Source organism: Rosa rugosa, chromosome 4 (assembly GCF_958449725.1).
Source record: "Rosa rugosa chromosome 4, drRosRugo1.1, whole genome shotgun sequence".
Classification (NCBI taxonomy): Eukaryota; Viridiplantae; Streptophyta; class Magnoliopsida; order Rosales; family Rosaceae; genus Rosa; species Rosa rugosa.
In genome coordinates, this window is record NC_084823.1 from 21,026,328 (window position 1) to 21,045,532 (window position 19,205).

Below are 19,205 nucleotides of genomic sequence, written 5' to 3' on the forward strand. Positions count from 1 at the left end.
TACCGTAGAAGGTATTCATCCAAGTAAATACAGTAATCGGCTCTAGTTTGAGAGGAGGCTGTTGGCGAAATACCTAAAGTATCCTTATCGGGCTGTTGGCGTCTCTCTCTTTCACGACCTCCTCCTCTACTAGTGCTCCCTCCTTTGTCTCTCTCTATAAGGAAAAGAAAAAGAGGCTCCAAGAAACGGAGACCAGGCTTTGCCAATCCTACGCTGCAAACCGCCGCAGAACTCGGATGAGCCACTCCCCGCCCCGCCGCCATAGCTATTATGTGAGCTTTTCGTTTGAATTTTGTTTTCGGCTTTCTGATTTTTCCGATTATTCGTTCGCGTTTTTCGATAGTTTATATTGAATGCGACTTGTTCCAATGTTAGATTTCCCCTTGGCTTAATAATTCTATTTCGATCAATTAATTCGTACCCGCTTTGTTTTACTTTTAGGGTTAGGGTTAGGGTTAGGGTTTCTGACCTCAACTTGGAACGCTAAGACTTGCTTTGTTTTTTTGTTTCAGTGAAATTTTGGTTCAACATACTAGATAGGAGCAATGTCGGTGACTGCAGGTGTTAGTGACACTGTGATTGCCATTAGGGATAAGCTGAGAGGTAAAATTGGACAGACTAAAGTTAAAAGGTATTGGCCTGGAAAAGCTCCTGAGTGGGGAGATGATGCCGACGAAGATGGCGATATTAGGGTGTCCGCGGCTGCCTCCCTGGAGAAAGCCTTCCCCACTCAGGATTATTCCGATATTGCAAGGAAAGATGATCCTAGGCTGCGTCGTTTGGCTGAGAGCAGGATAGATAATCGCGAGGATGTTAGGGCTGATCACAGGCGTATCCGCCAGGCTGAAATTGTTTCAACTATTGAAGAGGAAGCCAGGAGGCAGGAAGGGATAGATGCCGAAGAAGAGGATCCTGATGCTTTAGAGGAAAGGAGAAGAAGGATTAAGGAAAGGTTGCGTGAGAGGGAGCAAGAAGAAGCTGCACTCCTCCCCTCCGAAGATGAGGAAGAAGATAAGGAAGAAGAGGAGGAGGAAGAGGAATCGGAGTATTCAACTGACTCAGAAGATGAGCATGGTGGTATGATGATGCTCAAGCCAGTCTTTGTTCCCAAGGCTGAGAGAGATACCATCGCTGAACGTGAGCGAATTGAGGCAGAAGAACTGGCCCTTGAGGAAGCAAGGAAGAAAAAATTGGAAGAGAGGAAGAGAGAGACAAAGCAGATTGTGGTTGAGGAAATCCGAAAGGATGAAGAGATACAGAAAAGTATGGAACAGGACGCTAACATTGCTGATATTGATACTGATGATGAACTTAACGAGGCAGAGGAGTATGAAGCTTGGAAGGCAAGAGAGATTGCCAGGATCAAGAGGGATAGGGAGGAAAGAGAAGCAATGTTGAAGGAAAAGGAAGAGATTGAAAGAGTAAGAAATATGACAGAGGAAGAGAGGAGGGAATGGGAGAGGAAGAATCCTAAACCTGCACCAAAACCAAAGCAAAAGTGGAGGTTCATGCAGAAGTACCACCACAAAGGTGCTTTCTTCCAGTCAGACGCAGATGACCATGCTGCAACTGTGGGAACAGATGGAATTTTCACTCGTGATTTCTCTGCTCCAACTGGAGAAGATAAAATGGACAAAACTATATTGCCGAAGGTCATGCAGGTCAAGCATTTTGGTCGTAGTGGAAGGACAAAATGGACCCATCTTGTCAATGAGGATACTACTGACTGGAACAATCCGTAAGTTGACTTTCCTAAATGAAATTATCCATTCTGTTTTTCACTTCACTATCTTGCTATGCTCATGTGTTTACTGTATGCACTGTTCACTTAAGATTCTATGGGTTAGAGAATGCTCAGATATGGAGGCATCCATGGTGGTACTGTAGCATAACATTATTGAATCCTATGTCTTGATATGAATGTGGTGATTTACTAGTACGTTTGGAGATTAGCTTAGGAAATGTGATACAAGTATAAAATTAATGAGTTGTCACTTAATTTAGAGTACTAAAGGATTTATTGTTTGAAAAAACTAGCATATTCAATTATTCATTGATGAAAAAGTCTTCGTATCATGCTAGAAGAACTGCTGCTGATCCTTCTTAATAGGCTGAATAGATAGTTTTCTTTTCTGTTGCTTTTTCGTTTTGGGCGTTTCTAGGCCTCCTTTTAACCCCCAAAAAAAAAATTAAATAAAAAAAATGTTCGTATCAATTGCATTATGGGAGACAAAACAATATTGATTATGACATCATATATGTAAAGCAAATCAACTTCCATGATAATTAAAATGGAGTGAGTACCTTCTTAACTATGGAAGATTAAAGCATTTCATTTGATTTACTTGAAAACAAGTATGTTAACTAAGAAATATAAATCTAGTGGAGTGTAAAAGTTCTTGTGATTCCCACTAATGTATGAGGCATCAAGACACATACAGTGTGATGCCAGAAAATTATTTAATGTCAATCTTGAAGTGATTTTAAGAAACCTTTACTCTGATGTCAAACTCTGAAGCTAGTGCACGTTTTAGCAACTAAACCCTAGAAGATTCTAAATGTAGGTTAGCTGTTCTGTATATTTGAACCTCACATTGTAAAGATCCCTACTGCTTGTCATGCTTCTAATTTATTGATCATATATTGTTTTTTGTTTTGTTTTTTACTTATGACAATGTCTTCTGGCCATATTGATATTGTTACATTTATTTTCATTTTTTTGCAATATTGTTATTTCAATGACAGAGCATCGTCAGACTCGGTAGTTTAGAGATTTAATTATGTTTGGAGTCTTAGCTGTGCTCTGTTATGTCTCGGGTTTCTTTGGTAATAAGGGAAACTTTCAAATGCTATGCATGGTGTTCTGTTGAATTTTCTGTGGGTTTCACTTTGGGTCCGAGGTTGAGTTTACTGCTTTTTGCATTTCAGGTGGACCTACAATGATCCTCTTCGGGCAAAGTATAATGCTAAAATGGCCGGAATGAATGCACCTATAGAAAAACCCAGAGGAAGCAAGAAATTGAAGGATCGGGAGTATCATTGAGGGTAATGACTCTCTGTCTCATCTGGGTGCTAGAAACCAGGTTTCTGTTTTAATGTTTTCTTGAATGATATACATGCTTCAGGCGGTGATAGTGCATGAATCTTGACATTGTAGGACTTCCTAGTCCGAGCACAGGGGTGTATTAATCCCCGTCCATAATAGTATTTTTGTGTAACTCGAGATTAGAATTACAACTGTAGAATGATTTCTGAAAATTTTACCTCTTATGTCCTAGTTAATTTTCGTACTTGTTCTTTTGTGTGTATTTTTATTTTATTTTCTTGGTAAACCCTTTTCATAGATAGGTAGAAATCAACAATATGATTATTCCCCTAGACTTACTAGAGAAAGCAATCTAATCATCAACCGAAGTTATAAAAAACAATCCCAGAATTGCTAAGTTACCGTTGTTCAAAGGGAACCAAAACCGAATTTTTTCATACTAGTTCTTGAGTACAAGTCGTGTTGCACCCATCTCTACTCATGGTTTTGAATCTATTGATTCCATCCATATCCTCTTGCATCCAGGTGGTTGTCTAGTTATCTCTCCTAATGTTCTGTTGATACTCTTGTTGTGGAGCTAATAGTTGCTAAATTCAACATCTGGTTTGCATGGTTCTTGCGCATTTAGTGTTAATAGGGCACTATTTTGTAGGAGTTAAGCACAGGAGCACCATGGCTCGAATCATTTACCTTATATATTTTGATAAACTAGCGTTGGTGAAGTTTTTCTCATATTCATATGCAGGATTCATTATAAATGTTGGGAGTCAGTACCGTTTGAGGAAATATCAGGCAGCTTCTCGCAATCAAAATGTATAACATTGTACAGAAGCCTATTGAACACCATGTCCCTTTAGAATTTGGTCATCCATCTTGACCCTCCTCGTGCCAGAGGATGGTAAGTATGAACTTGTCATCAGGCCAACAGCTCGCCACCTCCTTTGTGGAGCGTATCTTCTCAAGGCTTTGGCCAGCTCTCACGGCACAAGTCCTTTTCTGTGGGTAATTAACTCTGGGCTGCCCCAAGATGACAGCATCTTCCGGTGCTAGTGGTGTGCATGCAAGACCACTGCGCTAGATAAGTTGTGTATTGATATGAAGGAACATTTTCCCTACTATATAACCTATTTTTTCTAAACTTTTAGAAAGATAAAAAATTAAAACTCAGGTGGGCACGGAACTCTCCTATTTTTTGTTCTTATTGTTATATACCTCATTACTACAATTTGCACACTAATTAGCTACAGTAGTTACTAAGTGTCAAACGACATCTACATAGATGAAAGATTTCCCATCATGGTTATTGCCTCATCATTTTGTTTAGGGAGTGAAATTCACTTTTTATTTTACAATCCACACTCCCTCTTTCCTTTTTTGATAACTTAAATTGTGGGAAAATGTTTGAGATCTCAAAAAGGAAAAGTTATACAAAAAACCTATCCCAAATAATGTGGCATGTGCCACGTCATCATCTTAATCCTAATAATTTCTAGTATGTCTTCCTATTATAAAAGGGTTCTTGACCTATAGCACTAAAATAGATTAAAATTAGCCAACTTACACCACTAAGAAAATTTGGTTCCCACTAACCCAATTTAATAGCTAAATGACGATTTTGGGCTCTAAATTAATAATTACATCTCGACCACTTTATCTCTCTCGCCGTCTTTCTCTCACATCTCTGCAAGTTCGACGAGTCTATCTCTCATAACCGATCCGGCGATCTCTCTCTACAAGGAAGACGTGGACGACTCTCTCTCATCACCGATCTCTTTCTCTGCAAGGACGAGGACCCCAACGCTGACGCCGACGACGAGGATCCGTCTCTCTCTGTGTGTGCAAGGACGTCATCGACGACGACGAGGAGGATCTTAATTACAAAAACTCCGAGTTCGATCCCGACCCCCCGCACTCATCCCTCCGTCGGCCCTTTTCCCCGTCGTTTTCCAACACCGACGTCGTCGTCATCATCTTCGGCATCGCCGACGTCATGTTCCACGTTTGTACTTTATCTCTCTCACCTGTCATCTTCGATACCGGTGAATATTGACATTGCTCAGGTCGCCTTTAAGCACCAACAATCTGGACCCAAGCTTCTGGAGGCTCAAATCCAAATCCACATTTCGGTCCGAGTTGCAGAGCAGTGAGCGGACGTTGGTTTTTTTTTTTTTTGGTTTCATTATGTGCGATGCTCTTTTTTTGTTTTGGAGCTGCATACATTTAGACTTGTCTCGATAGAAGCATTCTTGAAATCTGACAATTGAACACACCTGCACCTTTTACCATTCAATAGGTTCGATAAACTTGTAGCATGATTGCATGTCAGAAATGCTAGACCATAATTTTGATTCTTGATTGTTCATCTTTTTGCTTGAGAAGTATAGGTCTGGCGTTCATAGACTTTTCCATCTTACCATGAATTTTCTTCCTTTTTTTTTTAACGGTATATGTTTAGCCAAAACAAAAAAAGTGTGTGCTTGCATGGAGCATCTAATCTGTAAGAATTGTTGCTGATATTGAAGTTGTTGCTCTATGGAATTATTATGTTTTGGCTTCTTTTTGGGTCGTTCAGATGTCTATTGCCCTCTAATAGATGCCTATTACCCCTCTATTGGAGGGCAATAGACGGCTATTGGGGGGCAATAGACGTTTTGAATTGATGTAATCTTCTTGTTTTTTTTTCTGTAATCAAAGTTTTGTTTGTCTAAATTTAGGGAGATTAGTTCTCATTCTAGCAACTGAAAGTCATATTGAGGCCTTGAGGGGCAATAGACGTCTATTGGGGGGTAATACATGGCTGATAGTCGTCTATTGGGGGGGCAATAGACGTCTATTAGGGGGCAATAGACCTCTATTGCCCATTTATTAGGGGGCAATAGATGTCTAGCTATTGGGGGCAAAAAAAACTTTCCGGTGAGATTTTCAGCAAATTCCGGTGGGCGGCAGTCGGTGACCAGAATCTGGCGAAAGTTGACTGAATTTCGGCGGCCGGTGACCGGACTCCGGCGGCCAGTGACCGGGCTTCGGCAAAGTCTCCCATGATTTCTCTCTCTTCCATTTTCTCTCTCTCTCTCTCTCTCTTCTAAGTAACAAAAGGGTAAGGGTAAAATGGTATTAAAAAAAATTAAAAAACAAAAAAAAAATCTTAATGGGGTATTAGGGAAGACCTCCTTAGAGTATTTTAGGTAAGAGGGAATTAAAAAAACTTAATGGGGTAAGTGAGAAAAAAATCTCTAAAAATGGTGTAAATGGACAAAAACCCTTTTATTATTTGTCATTTAAAATAGAAAGATTGACAAGAAAACTTAAGAAATATGAAGATCTCTTTCTCTCTCTCTCTTTTATATATATATATATATATATATATATATATATATATATATATTATTATTATTATTATTCTTTTGAAAATATGAAGAGATCTCTTGAGATTTGCAGAGGCACAATCAAAACCCGGCAAAATCTATCATACCATACCCTATCAACTTTGCAACCACCTAACTCTGACGTTACCATGTTGATTATCAAAAGGAAAACCTAAATTCACTTAGCATCAGTAGCATTGTCGACCATATCCACAAAAAGATTATGCCTATCAAATGGCAGTTTTATTTCTTCCAGGAACTTGCAGGAACAAGCTTGAGTCTCTCACTATTGCATATCTGAATCATGAATGAAGATTTGATCAATTTTGGTCCCATTTTTATCATCCTCCCATTTTTATCAATGAAGAGTTACACTGCGTTGTGTGCTCTCAGGCTACTGAAACTATTGACCATCTGTTTTGTGAGTATCCCGTTGCTCGCAGTATATGGTATAGTCCTCCCTTTTCTATCTCTTCTGCCAGTTTGCCATGGAAGGAATGGTTATCGGAGCGAGCCAATTCTTTGACTTCACCTCTCTTTGACAAGATGCTCATTCTTCTATGGAGTCTATGGAACAACAGGAATGATACTCTGTGGAGGAACCGGACCCAATCTAGTTCAGGTCTAGTGGCATCTGCTCTTGCATGGTACGAGGAGTACCTTCAGGCTAATCTGACCGTGAGTCCGGTTCGAGGTAGACAGAAGGTCCGACATCAGTGGGATCCTCCTGGGGGGACTATCTTGAAAATGAACGTCGACGGAGCCTTTTTACCCAATGTTCCATACGGGGGTACGGGAGGAGTTCTCCGGGATGCACAAGGGCATTTCCTGGCTGCTTTTGCGCATAGGGTGGAATTTGTCAGTTCAGCTCTGCAGTCCGAGCTGGTGGCCCTCAAGCATGGTTTGCAGCTTTTACATTCCATGGGTGTCACTAGTGCTGTGGTTGAGAGTGACTGCCAAGTAGCAGTGGGCGCTATTCATAGTGAAGTGGCTGATTTATCCCCACTCCGTGTTCTCGTTGCAGAAGTGAAAGACTTGTTAAATGTCCACGCAGGTATCAGCCTTAGGTTTGTATCTCGGCAGGCCAATACAGTAGCTCATAGGTTAGCTAGTTATGGTTTTGAGTCCAATGTAAACCATGAATGGTTTGTTAATGCTCCAGCCTTCTTACTGGATGCCCTCATGTACGATTTGAATCGTATTTGTGAAGGAATTATGTCCTAAAACAATCATTTTGATGTAATTATTATTGTAATTATTATTAATCAAAAGGGCAAGTTTATTGTTCATTGCTTATATTTAATATTTGATTGAACAATGTCCAAGGAATATGAGTTAAAGAGAAAGTAATCTAAAGAGTTAGATGTGTGAGACCTTTACTCTTTCACACTCTTATCCTAAAAGGTTCCTAGTCATAGGATTATCACTTGGACATTGATAATCCGGAAAGACTAGCACATACTATGTATGCTCAATATGGAGGATGATATGTCTCTTGTCATTTGTGTAGAGACACTAATACAAGTATGTGGGTGCTCTTAACTTAAAAAGTACACTGAACGCGATCATTAGAGTTCTTGTATGGAGTCTTACTTACATGTCAAACTTGAACTCTAAATTGCAATAATACAAATTAGTCCTTTGACCTGAGACACCATAGTTGTCTTATGAGTGAATGGATTATCTCTTGATGATGCAATAACATTGTGTCCCTTAATGGATATAATAGATGCATTCATTGGTATAATCAATTCGGTCATGGAGACATGTGAGTGTACAATAAGGAATCTCTATCCTTAAGTAAATAAGGTGTATGTTCAAAGATGTGATTCAATGAGTCTTTGGCCAAAGCATTGAATGAGATTAAAAAGGAGTTTTTAATCACATTCTAAGAATCACATAAGAATGAAAATCACATTAGGGGATTGACATATCAATTCCATACCCCGATGATGTGATTTAGAACATAGTGTTAGAGAAGGACCGTATTGTATTGTAATTCCAATTGAATAGGTTCTTTGTCATTCTACATTAACTAGGGTAGTCATGATATGTTGCAAGACGTCACTCATGACTTGTGAAGTCCCCGAGGATTAATAAACATTTATAATCCTAATAACAAGGGAGAATCAAAAATGGAGTTTTTGATTCGTAAACAAAATAGAATGGTTTCTATAAACTTCACTGCCTTGTTAATTAGAACCTAAGAGATCGCACACCATATAAGTGGATCCTTGAGATTGTATATGAAGAAGTTTAAACAAGAGTTGGTTATGACCAAATAATTAATTAGATTTATTATTTGGACATAATTAGGTTTTTCGGGTAAAACCGAACCTATTGGGCCTAAACGATTGTCGGGCTTTTCGTGTGGACTTGGGCTTCACTAAATGAGATTTAAATGAAAGCCCAAGACACATTTTTAGTGCCCAATAACAAGTATGGACCAGCCAAAATATTGGCTTTATGAAAGTCAATATTTTCTTTTAGTAATTGGAGTTATTTCCTATTATATAAAAGTGAAAGCATGGACAAAGAGTATAAGTGTGTCTCCACACTATTTTTTTTGAGAGAGAGAGAGAGAAAGAGTTCTCTCTTGGTCCATTTTTCAGAAATTAAAGGAAAGAAGAACACTTGCATAATTTCTTCTTTTCTTTCATCTTTCTTCATCTCTTGATTCACTTGGTGAAGATCCTTAGAGGCCATATATTTTTGTGGCTTTACTTGTTACATCAAGGAGGAGATTACAAGCACAAGGAGTACAAGAAGGAGTTCTTAATTCAAGGTGCTTCAAGGTGGAGGAAACACACACAAGGAGAGATCAAGGAGAGGAACTTTGGTGGTTCACTTGGATCGGATTAAAATCACGCTCCAAGGGTGAGTAGAACATAAACTCCCTCTTTGTTCTTCCTTACTATGCATGCTATGTTTATATACATATCACAATAAGCCAAGATCATGGGTTAAAGGAATGGATTATATGTTTAGTTAGTAGTTTAATGGTTAAACTAATTCCGCACTAATTAAAAAGTTTTGAAATCCATCCATTCCTTCAATTGGTATCAGAGCCATTGGCTTAATTTTGATATGTTATAAACATGGCTAAGTATGTTGGTTGATGTGATTTTCTTAAGCTTAGAGTAATATGTAATTTAGATCATAAAATTTGCTTTATCATAAAAGTTATGAAGCATGTGATGTAAGGTAGATTTTATGATAGCTAGAAAAAGTTTTCTGGAAATTACATGTAAGAAGTGGTTTAAGTTTTATGAAACTTTGATGCATATGAGATATGTATTAAGGGATTCTATATGTTTCTTAATTAAGGTGTTAATCTTAGAAACATATTAGATTATATATGCCTTAGGGTATGCATGATTTTTGGCTTCAAAGATGAAGTAAACAAATGTTCAATGGAAGAACACTAAACTGGAATTTTATTTCCAGCTTTGGAACATGTCTAAACTAGTTATGAACTAGCTAATTTTTCATGGTGTTTGCTTTCACTTTTGATCCATAAATTCATGAATTGAAATATACCTAATAGTTAATGATGATATAAAATCATTTCCATGTTTCCCTCACCAAATAGTTGGTAGAGTTAGTCATCTTTACTATTAGTTTCTCTAAATTACTCACCAAAAGTTGGAATGAGATAAAAGACATGTCTCCCTAAATTATGAGATAAAAGACATGTCTCCCTAAATCACTCACCAAAAGTTGGTGAATCATGATGTAAAACATCATCCCCTAAATCACTCACCAAAAGTTGGTGATGCATGATGTAAAACATCATTCCCTAAATCACTCATCAAAAGTGATGTGAGACATCATCCCCTAAATTACTCACCAAAAGTTAGTGTTGCATGATGTAAGACATCATCCCCTAAATCACTCAATTAATTTACTTGCATTAAATTAAAGTAATTTAGTGGTTAATTTATTTTGAATAAGTTAATTATGCTTGTTTAATTAACCTTATTAATCTTGGTTAATTAAAGGATGATTATGGACTATGGCCTAATATAATTGAGCATGAGATTGGCCGACTATTCATTTTGAATGAATGTGGTTATGTAATTAAAGTAGTTAATTCATTTGGGCTATGTAATTAAAGTAGTTAATTCATTTGGTTGTGTAACTAAGTAGCTTATTTAATTTATTCAAGTTTGATTAAATTAAATGGGAGCTTGTATGCCCCTCATCCACTCTTGTAATCGAAGATGGAGGCACATGAGGATGATCCAAAGAAGAAGTTTGAAGTCATCAAGCCTTGAAAGGAGTTCAAGTGCAAAGTGTAATAGCTTAGCTTAGTAATTTAATTCTCGTAATCGTTACGCGTAATTAAAATCAACCACCCAAACATAACCTTGATCCAACATATTGGCTCATGTTGGATCAAACAACAAGTCCATAATCATCCTATGTGACCTATTATAATTGCATGTTCATTGCACTTGATCAAGTAATTTTATATTTCCCATGATTCCATTTGAAAAATGTTTTTGATGAAATCAAATTGTTTTCTGAAAACAATTAGTGGGAGTATTTTATTATAGATCAAGTATAATGAATGTGTGATTGCATTAGGATCAAAGCAAATGCAATGTGATTGTTATTAATGAGATTATTAAAGATGAGACCTTAAAATTCCCTCAAAGTGATATTAAGTTGAAAAACGAAGAAGTCATTATGAATGCTTCTTTGTGGCCTTCCAACATTGTAATCTCCTAGTAGATGTTCTTGCATGTGAATATCATTCCGAACGGAGGTATTTCTTGCTAGGAGCATTAAATAGAGGTTATTCAACATTTGATGTTGTAAGGTAGGGACAAATCTTGGTCAATATTCTATTATGATGAGATTTAATTTTTGATCTCTATACTTACATGAGATGTTGGGTATAGCTTAACTAGAGTAATTTATCAATATCCTATTATGGTGAGACTTAATTACTTTAGAGGCCAAAGTTATGGATATTCACATTTGATGTGATTGGATAAGAGTATCCTCTCATGGAAATTAAGTTGACTTATAGTTCTATTATGATGCGGTTGGCTTAATGAAAATGAGTCTTCCATACTCACTAAGAGTTTTAATTTATACTCTCGAATTCCTTTGAGGGATTTGGAATTTGTTAAAATAGTGAGAGGGTGCCATTTGATTCTTAAGACCCGAGTCATTTGGTTTTAAAATCAATCTCACTTCTTTTATTTTATGTTATGTAGACTGCAATATGTCAGGACATCCTATCACCAAAATTCTCAATGAAAATCGTCTTGAGGGCCCAAACTTCAATGACTGGCTCCGCAATTTGAAAATTGTATTGACATTCGATAAGATCGCTTATGTCTTACAAAATGCACCTCCTCACATTCCATTGGCTCAAGATGCAACCGATGAGCAACATGTTGCTTATCAAAAGCATAAGGATGATGACACCCAAGCTAAATGTGTTATGCTTGCATCCATGAACTCACAACTTCAGAAGCAACATGAGAATATGGATAGCGCCAGTTCTATATTACTTCATCTCACTGAATTGTTTGGTGAGAGAAATAGAAATGTGCGCTTCACAGTAGTCAATGAGCTTGTTAAGACAAAGCATGTGAGGGGTGCACCTGTTCATCAACATGGTCTAAAAATGATAGGCCTTATTGAGCAAATTCAAGACCTTGGATTTGCACTTGATGCGGAGCTAGCTCAAGATCTTCTTCTTTCCTCCCTAGATGATTCATTTTCTCAGTTCATAATGAACTATAATATGCAACAAATGGATCATACTCTTTCTGATCTTCTCAATATGCTGGTAACAGCTGAGAAGCAAATTAAGAAAGAGAGTGGGAGTGCGGCTATTATCGCTTCTTCTTCATCCAGTAAGTCCAAATGTAAAGGCAAAGGGAAGAAGAAACAAGTGATAAAGCCTAAGGGAGTAGTGCAAAAGAAGAAGAAGAAGGAACAAAAGGAACCAAAAGGTATTTGTTTCTTTTGCAACAAAGATGGGCACTGGAAGAGGAATTGCAAAGCTTATCTTGCATCCTTGAAGAACAAGTCTTCAACAGAAGGTATGATCAATGTGATTGAATCAATATTTACAGTTAATAATACTTCCACTTGGATAATTGATTCAGGTGCATCCCACCATGTTTGCACTTCGTTGCAGGACCTAGTGGGAGTAAGGAAGCTTAAAGCTGGAGAAATTTCCCTACGTGTAGGAAATGGCACAAGAGTTGATGCCAAAGCCGTGGGGACTTATATTTTGAAGTTACCATCAGGAGATACATTGGAGTTAAATAATTGTCTTTATCTTCCTATATGTATAAAGAACCTTATCTCTATCTCCATGCTTTTGAAGGATGGTTATAGAGTAGTTTTTGATAAACTAAGTGGTTTTGTATCTATTAATGAACGCATGATATGTCATGCTAATATTATTGATGGTCTCTTTCATCTAGCTTTAGATGGTAGTATTAACTGTATGAAGGAAAATGCTTTGGGATCTAAGAGAACTCGAGAAACGGTTAACCCCATTAAGATGTGGCACCTTAAACTTGGTCATATTATCCAAGATAGAATTCACAAATGATCCAAAAATGGATACTTAGAGTCATTAGGATCTGATCCTATGCCTACTTGTGAGTCTTGTCTAAAAGGAAAAATGACCAAGTCACATTATGGTGGACAAAGAACAAGAGTTAAAGAACTCTTAGGCCTAATACATACCGATGTATGTGGTCCCATGTCCACTATTAGTAAAGGAGGATTCTCATACTTCATAACCTTTACCGATGACTACTCTCGGTTTGGTTATATATACCTTATGAAGCACAAATCTGAAGCCTTTGAAAAGTTCAAAGAATTTAAGAATGAAGTTGAGAAACAAACCGACAGAAGTATTAAGGCTCTAAGATCTGATCGAGGAGGCGAATACTTAAGCAATGAGTTTATTGATTATCTCAAACAAGAAGGCATTGTTTCTTCACTAGCTCCTCCTGGAACACCGCAACTCAATGGTGTCTCTGAAAGGAGAAATCGAACTTTGTTGGACATGGTTCGTTCCATGATGAGCTATACTGATTTACCTATATCCTTTTGGGGATATGCACTTCAAACAGCAATTTATTTGTTGAATAGAGTGCCTTCCAAATCCGTCCCTCTTACACCATATGAGATGTGGCATGGGAAGAAACCAAGTCTCAATCATATTAAGATTTGGGGTTGTCCAGCTTATGTCAAAAGACTAGAAGCAGGCAAGCTTGAAGCTAGATCAAGCAAGTGTTTATTTGTGGATATCCTAAAGATAGTTTAGGATATTATTTCTATCAACCTGAAGAACAAAAGGTGTTTGTTAGCAGGAATGCCACTTTCCTTGAAAGGGACTATGTCCTTGATGGAAATGTTGAGCAAATGGTAGAACTCAAGGAAGTGTCCAACAAGCCACAAACTAACACTTCATTTCCCGTTGAACAACTTCCTGAACCAACTATAACACAAACTCCAAGAATATCTAGTAGGATCCGAATACCTCTCAAGAGGTATGGTTTGTGTCATGAAAGCCTTGGGGAGTTAAATCTCCTTGGTGACAATGAAAACCTGCATGATCCTTCTAGTTATAATGAAGCAATGTCAAACGTTGACTCAAAGAAATGGCAAGAAGCCATGGAATCCGAGATTGACTCTATGCATACCAATCAAGTCTGGACTCTCGTTGACCCTCCACCTGGTATTAGACCAATTGGAAACAAATGGGTCTTCAAAAAAAAAAAAAAAAAAAGTTAGGCTCAGATGGTAAAATAGAAACCTACAAAGCTAGGTTGGTGGCAAAGGGCTATAAGCAAAGAGAGGGCATTGACTATGAAGATGTGTTCTCTCCTATTGCCATGGTTAAATCTATTCGGATATAAGCAAGCTTCAAGGAGTTGGAACATCCGTTTTGATGATACAGTCAAGTCTTTTGGTTTCACACAAAACATGGATGAACCTTGTGTTTACAAGAAGGTCAGTGGGAGTGCTGTTGTGTTCCTTGTACTTTATGTAAATGACATCCTACTCTTTGGGAATGATGTAGGAATGTTATCTTCAATTAAAGTTTGGTTGTCCAAGACCTTCCTTATGAAGGATCTTGGAGAAGCTGCCTATGTATTAGGAATAAAGATCTATAGAGATAGATCAAAAAGATTAATTGGATTATCTCAATCCTTGTACATAGACAAAGTGCTGAATAGATTTCACATGGAACAATCTAGGAAGGGTTTTCTGCCTGTCAGACATGGCATTCACCTTTCTAAGAAAATGTGCCCACAAACGATTGAGGAAGTGCAAAAGATGAGCAAGATCCCATATGCATCTGCAATAGGGAGCCTCATGTATGCGATGCTATGCACAAGACCTGATATCAGTTATGGCGTAAGCATAACTAGTCGATATCAGTCCAATCCAGGTTTAGAACACTGGAATGCTGTTAAGAATATCCTTAAGTACTTGAGAAGGACTAAAGATTTATTCCTCGTTTATGGAGGTGGTGATTTGCAATCAGAGTTGCAAGTGGAAGCATACACAGACTCAGATTTTCAATCTGATGTGAATGACAGAAAATCCACATCAGGGTTTGTCTTCACCTTGAATGGAGGTGCAGTAAATTGGAGAAGCTGCAAACAAAGCGTTACTGCAGATTCCACTACTGAGGCAGAATACATTGCAGCTGCAGAGGCTGCAAAGGAAGCAGTTTGGATGAAAAAGTTCATCAATGAACTTGATGTGGTTCCTACCATTGAGTCACCGATTCCACTTTACTGTGACAACAATGGGGCAATTGCTCAAGCCAAGGAACCAAGGTCTCATCAAAAATCCAAACACATCGAAAGACGTTTCCATATCATAAGGGAGATTGTTAATCGTGGAGACGTTAACATTCTCAAAGTAGCATCTGTTGATAACATATCGGATCCATTCACTAAGCCTTTATCACAAGCAAAGCTAGAACAACATCTTGAGAAGATGGGTGTACGTTTCATGGGTGATTGGGTTTAGTACAAGTGGGAGATTGAAGGAATTATGTCCTAAAACAATCATTTTGATGTAATTATTATTGTAATTATTATTAATCAAAAGGGCAAGTTTATTGTTCATTGCTTATATTTAATATTTGATTGAACAATGTCCAAGGAATATGAGTTAAAGAGAAAGTAATCTAAAGAGTTAGATGTGTGAGACCTTTACTCTTTCACACTCTTATCCTAAAAGGTTCCTAGTCATAGGATTATCACTTGGACATTGATAATCCGGAAAGACTAGCACATACTATGTATGCTCAATATGGAGGATGATATGTCTCTTGTCATTTGTGTAGAGACACTAATACAAGTATGTGGGTGCTCTTAACTTAAAAAGTACACTGAACGCGATCATTAGAGTTCTTGTATGGAGTCTTACTTACATGTCAAACTTGAACTCTAAATTGCAATAATACAAATTAGTCCTTTGACCTGAGACACCATAGTTGTCTTATGAGTGAATGGATTATCTCTTGATGATGCAATAACATTGTGTCCCTTAATGGATATAATAGATGCATTCATTGGTATAATCAATTCGGTCATGGAGACATGTGAGTGTACAATAAGGAATCTCTATCCTTAAGTAAATAAGGTGTATGTTCAAAGATGTGATTCAATGAGTCTTTGGCCAAAGCATTGAATGAGATTAAAAAGGAGTTTTTAATCACATTCTAAGAATCACATAAGAATGAAAATCACATTAGGGGATTGACATATCAATTCCATACCCCGATGATGTGATTTAGAACATAGTGTTAGAGAAGGACCGTATTGTATTGTAATTCCAATTGAATAGGTTCTTTGTCATTCTACATTAACTAGGGTAGTCATGATATGTTGCAAGACGTCACTCATGACTTGTGAAGTCCCCGAGGATTAATAAACATTTATAATCCTAATAACAAGGGAGAATCAAAAATGGAGTTTTTGATTCGTAAACAAAATAAAATGGTTTCTATAAACTTCACTGCCTTGTTAATTAGAACCTAAGAGATCGCACACCATATAAGTGGATCCTTGAGATTGTATATGAAGAAGATTAAACAAGAGTTGGTTATGACCAAATAATTAATTAGATTTATTATTTGGACATAATTAGGTTTTTCGGGTAAAACCGAACCTATTGGGCCTAAACGATTGTCGGGCTTTTCGTGTGGACTTGGGCTTCACTAAATGAGATTTAAATGAAAGCCCAAGACACATTTTTAGTGCCCAATAACAAGTATGGACCAGCCAAAATATTGGCTTTATGAAAGTCAATATTTTCTTTTAGTAATTGGAGTTATTTCCTATTATATAAAAGTGAAAGCATGGACAAAGAGTATAAGTGTGTCTCCACACTATTTTTTTTGAGAGAGAGAGAGAGAAAGAGTTCTCTCTTGGTCCATTTTTCAGAAATTAAAGGAAAGAAGAACACTTGCATAATTTCTTCTTTTCTTTCATCTTTCTTCATCTCTTGATTCACTTGGTGAAGATCCTTAGAGGCCATATATTTTTGTGGCTTTACTTGTTACATCAAGGAGGAGATTACAAGCACAAGGAGTACAAGAAGGAGTTCTTAATTCAAGGTGCTTCAAGGTGGAGGAAACACACACAAGGAGAGATCAAGGAGAGGAACTTTGGTGGTTCACTTGGATCGGATTAAAATCACGCTCCAAGGGTGAGTAGAACATAAACTCCCTTTTTGTTCTTCCTTACTATGCATGCTATGTTTATATACATATCACAATAAGCCAAGATCATGGGTTAAAGGAATGGATTATATGTTTAGTTAGTAGTTTAATGGTTAAACTAATTCCGCACTAATTAAAAAGTTTTGAAATCCATCCATTCCTTCAATTTGTTTGAGCCCAAAAGTAATTTTGGCAATATCCTTTAGTGGATCTAGCACAGCGGGCCGATACCTGCGGCCCAAAAATAAGCCTACTGGGATTTGGGTTACAGCTTCGCCCATTCCGGAATCCATGAGGAAAACGAAACCTTATTGGAATCAAGTAGCAGGGATTGACTAGGAAACTTCAATCAATAGTCCTTCTACAACAAGGAGCAGTCAAAACCCTAGGTATATATACCAGGTTTCAAGGAAGAATTAAGGACCCTCTATCATATCAATCAATCCTAGCGATTACAAAGCCTCCCCGGAGCAAACCTTCAACCTTGTTGAAACCCGGTGACCGCCCGCCAGTCCTAGTCTCTCCAAGAGCCGACTGTCAGCATCACCAGACCAACCCGGCGACCGTACTTCCAGTCCCAGTCTCCCAGCGAGCCGACTGCGAGCGCAACCGCCACCGTTACTGTCAGCGAAGCAAGGGTAACGCCCTCGCAACCCAGCGAAGCTAAAGTCATGCTTTAGCGCAACCCGTGCTTTCTCCAAACTTCCCAGTGATTGCTCTGCTTAGTCTACAATACTAAGTATCGATTCGGTGAACGCAAGAGATCACAACCAAAGTCCTTATCCGTAAGGCAAAAGTCCTTTTCCGGAAGGTGAAAAGAACCTTGTGACAAGGTTGGTGCTCTCCTCGTCCACAACGTTTGATTCAGAAGTCAGGTCAAGGGACATCCCGATGACTGCACCCCACGGTGCTGGCACGCCTGCGCACGCTCAAAAGAGACTGTTTACAACCAGACTGATTTTGGAGCCAAACAACTACTACAAGCAGGGGCGGAACCAGGATTTGACATCAGGGGGGGGGGTCCAGACATATATAGTATATAATATTAAAATATTGCAAAAAATTAATGTTTTGTATATTTCCCTTATAGAAGATGTTCATCTTCAAATCAAGCAATTACATTATCAAAACTCTAATGTTTTACAAAAATCAAAGCAATTACAAATATAATTACACTGCTTCTCGTGAAGAGCAGCCAATTGATTCGTTAATTGATTATAAATGGGGAAAAGGATGAAGAATAAAACAGATAGAGAGACCAATATTGATTCTTATCCAATTCTTTATTTGAAGTCTATTATCCATCAGCATTCTCAATTTATGGACAAGCTAGTTGATCTCATCCCTGCTCAGTTCTATTTATCCAATGACTACCGGAATAAGGCATGGTTTCAAGGCCTCATTAACCTGCAAAAGTTTTAGGTAAGAAAGAAATAAAGAAAGACATTAAGAAAACTCGCAGAGATCGATTCAAAACTCAAACATCAAAGACCCAGTTATAATCTTTCATGTGGGAATTGTTTTTTTTTTTTTTTCTAATATATATTTTGATCTGGGTATCAAGGTTGCAGACTTGCAGAGAGCTAGATTGCTATAACAACTCCATCTATTCATTTTCTAAATTAATTTGGTATTTTGTTTAATCGTGACTTTTATTTAATATAAATTTTCTTAATTCTTAAAAAAAACATGAAATTTATTTTATATCCAACAAGGAAATCCATGTCAACATTTAAATTGATGATATGGCATGTGCCATGTCATTTGGTAAGTAATTTTGGTACAAAGTTTTGGGATCCCTAGTACTACTCAAAAAGAGATAGTGTGGATTACAAATTAGGGAGTGTAAATTTCAATTTTTTTTTTTAAAAAAATTATTTGTTTTTATTTTTTATTATGAACTAGAAGTCCTGAATTCGGCCTAAACAGAGGGCACATTTTTGCATAAAAAAGAAAAAGAAAGAAAGAAAACGTAGTTATCGAGACCAAATAGCAAAAGGCCAATTCACCCAATTGAGTTGAGTTGAGGGTCGCCTAACGCAATGGACAATCTCAATTGTAGCTA

At 37.6% G+C, this 19,205-nt stretch overlaps 1 protein-coding gene across 2 annotated transcripts; it reads left to right on the forward strand.

Annotated features, from left to right (window-relative positions):
• Positions 1-100: 100 nt before the first annotated feature.
• Positions 101-4,247, forward strand: LOC133744108 (uncharacterized). Of its 2 annotated transcripts, none has more exons than XM_062172238.1 (4): positions 101-272; positions 513-1,738; positions 2,929-3,083; positions 3,792-4,247. In XM_062172238.1, exons 2-3 carry the CDS (start codon positions 546-548, stop codon positions 3,041-3,043), a joined length of 1,308 nt encoding a protein of 435 aa, XP_062028222.1. In that variant the 5' UTR covers positions 101-272; positions 513-545; the 3' UTR covers positions 3,044-3,083; positions 3,792-4,247. The 2 variants fall into 2 exon arrangements, with proteins under 2 accessions (XP_062028222.1, XP_062028221.1); XM_062172237.1 differs by having other exon boundaries at positions 102-272; positions 2,929-3,045.
• Positions 4,248-19,205: the final 14,958 nt, after the last annotated feature.

Excerpts from the sequence above, each read along its gene's own strand:
- LOC133744108 (XM_062172238.1), top strand. The coding sequence starts at position 546 with ATGTCGGTGACTGCAGGTGTTAGTGACACTGTGATTGCCATTAGGGAT. Across the intron at positions 1,739-2,928 it reads ACTACTGACTGGAACAATCC|GTGGACCTACAATGATCCTC; the intron begins GTAAGTTGACTT and ends TTTGCATTTCAG.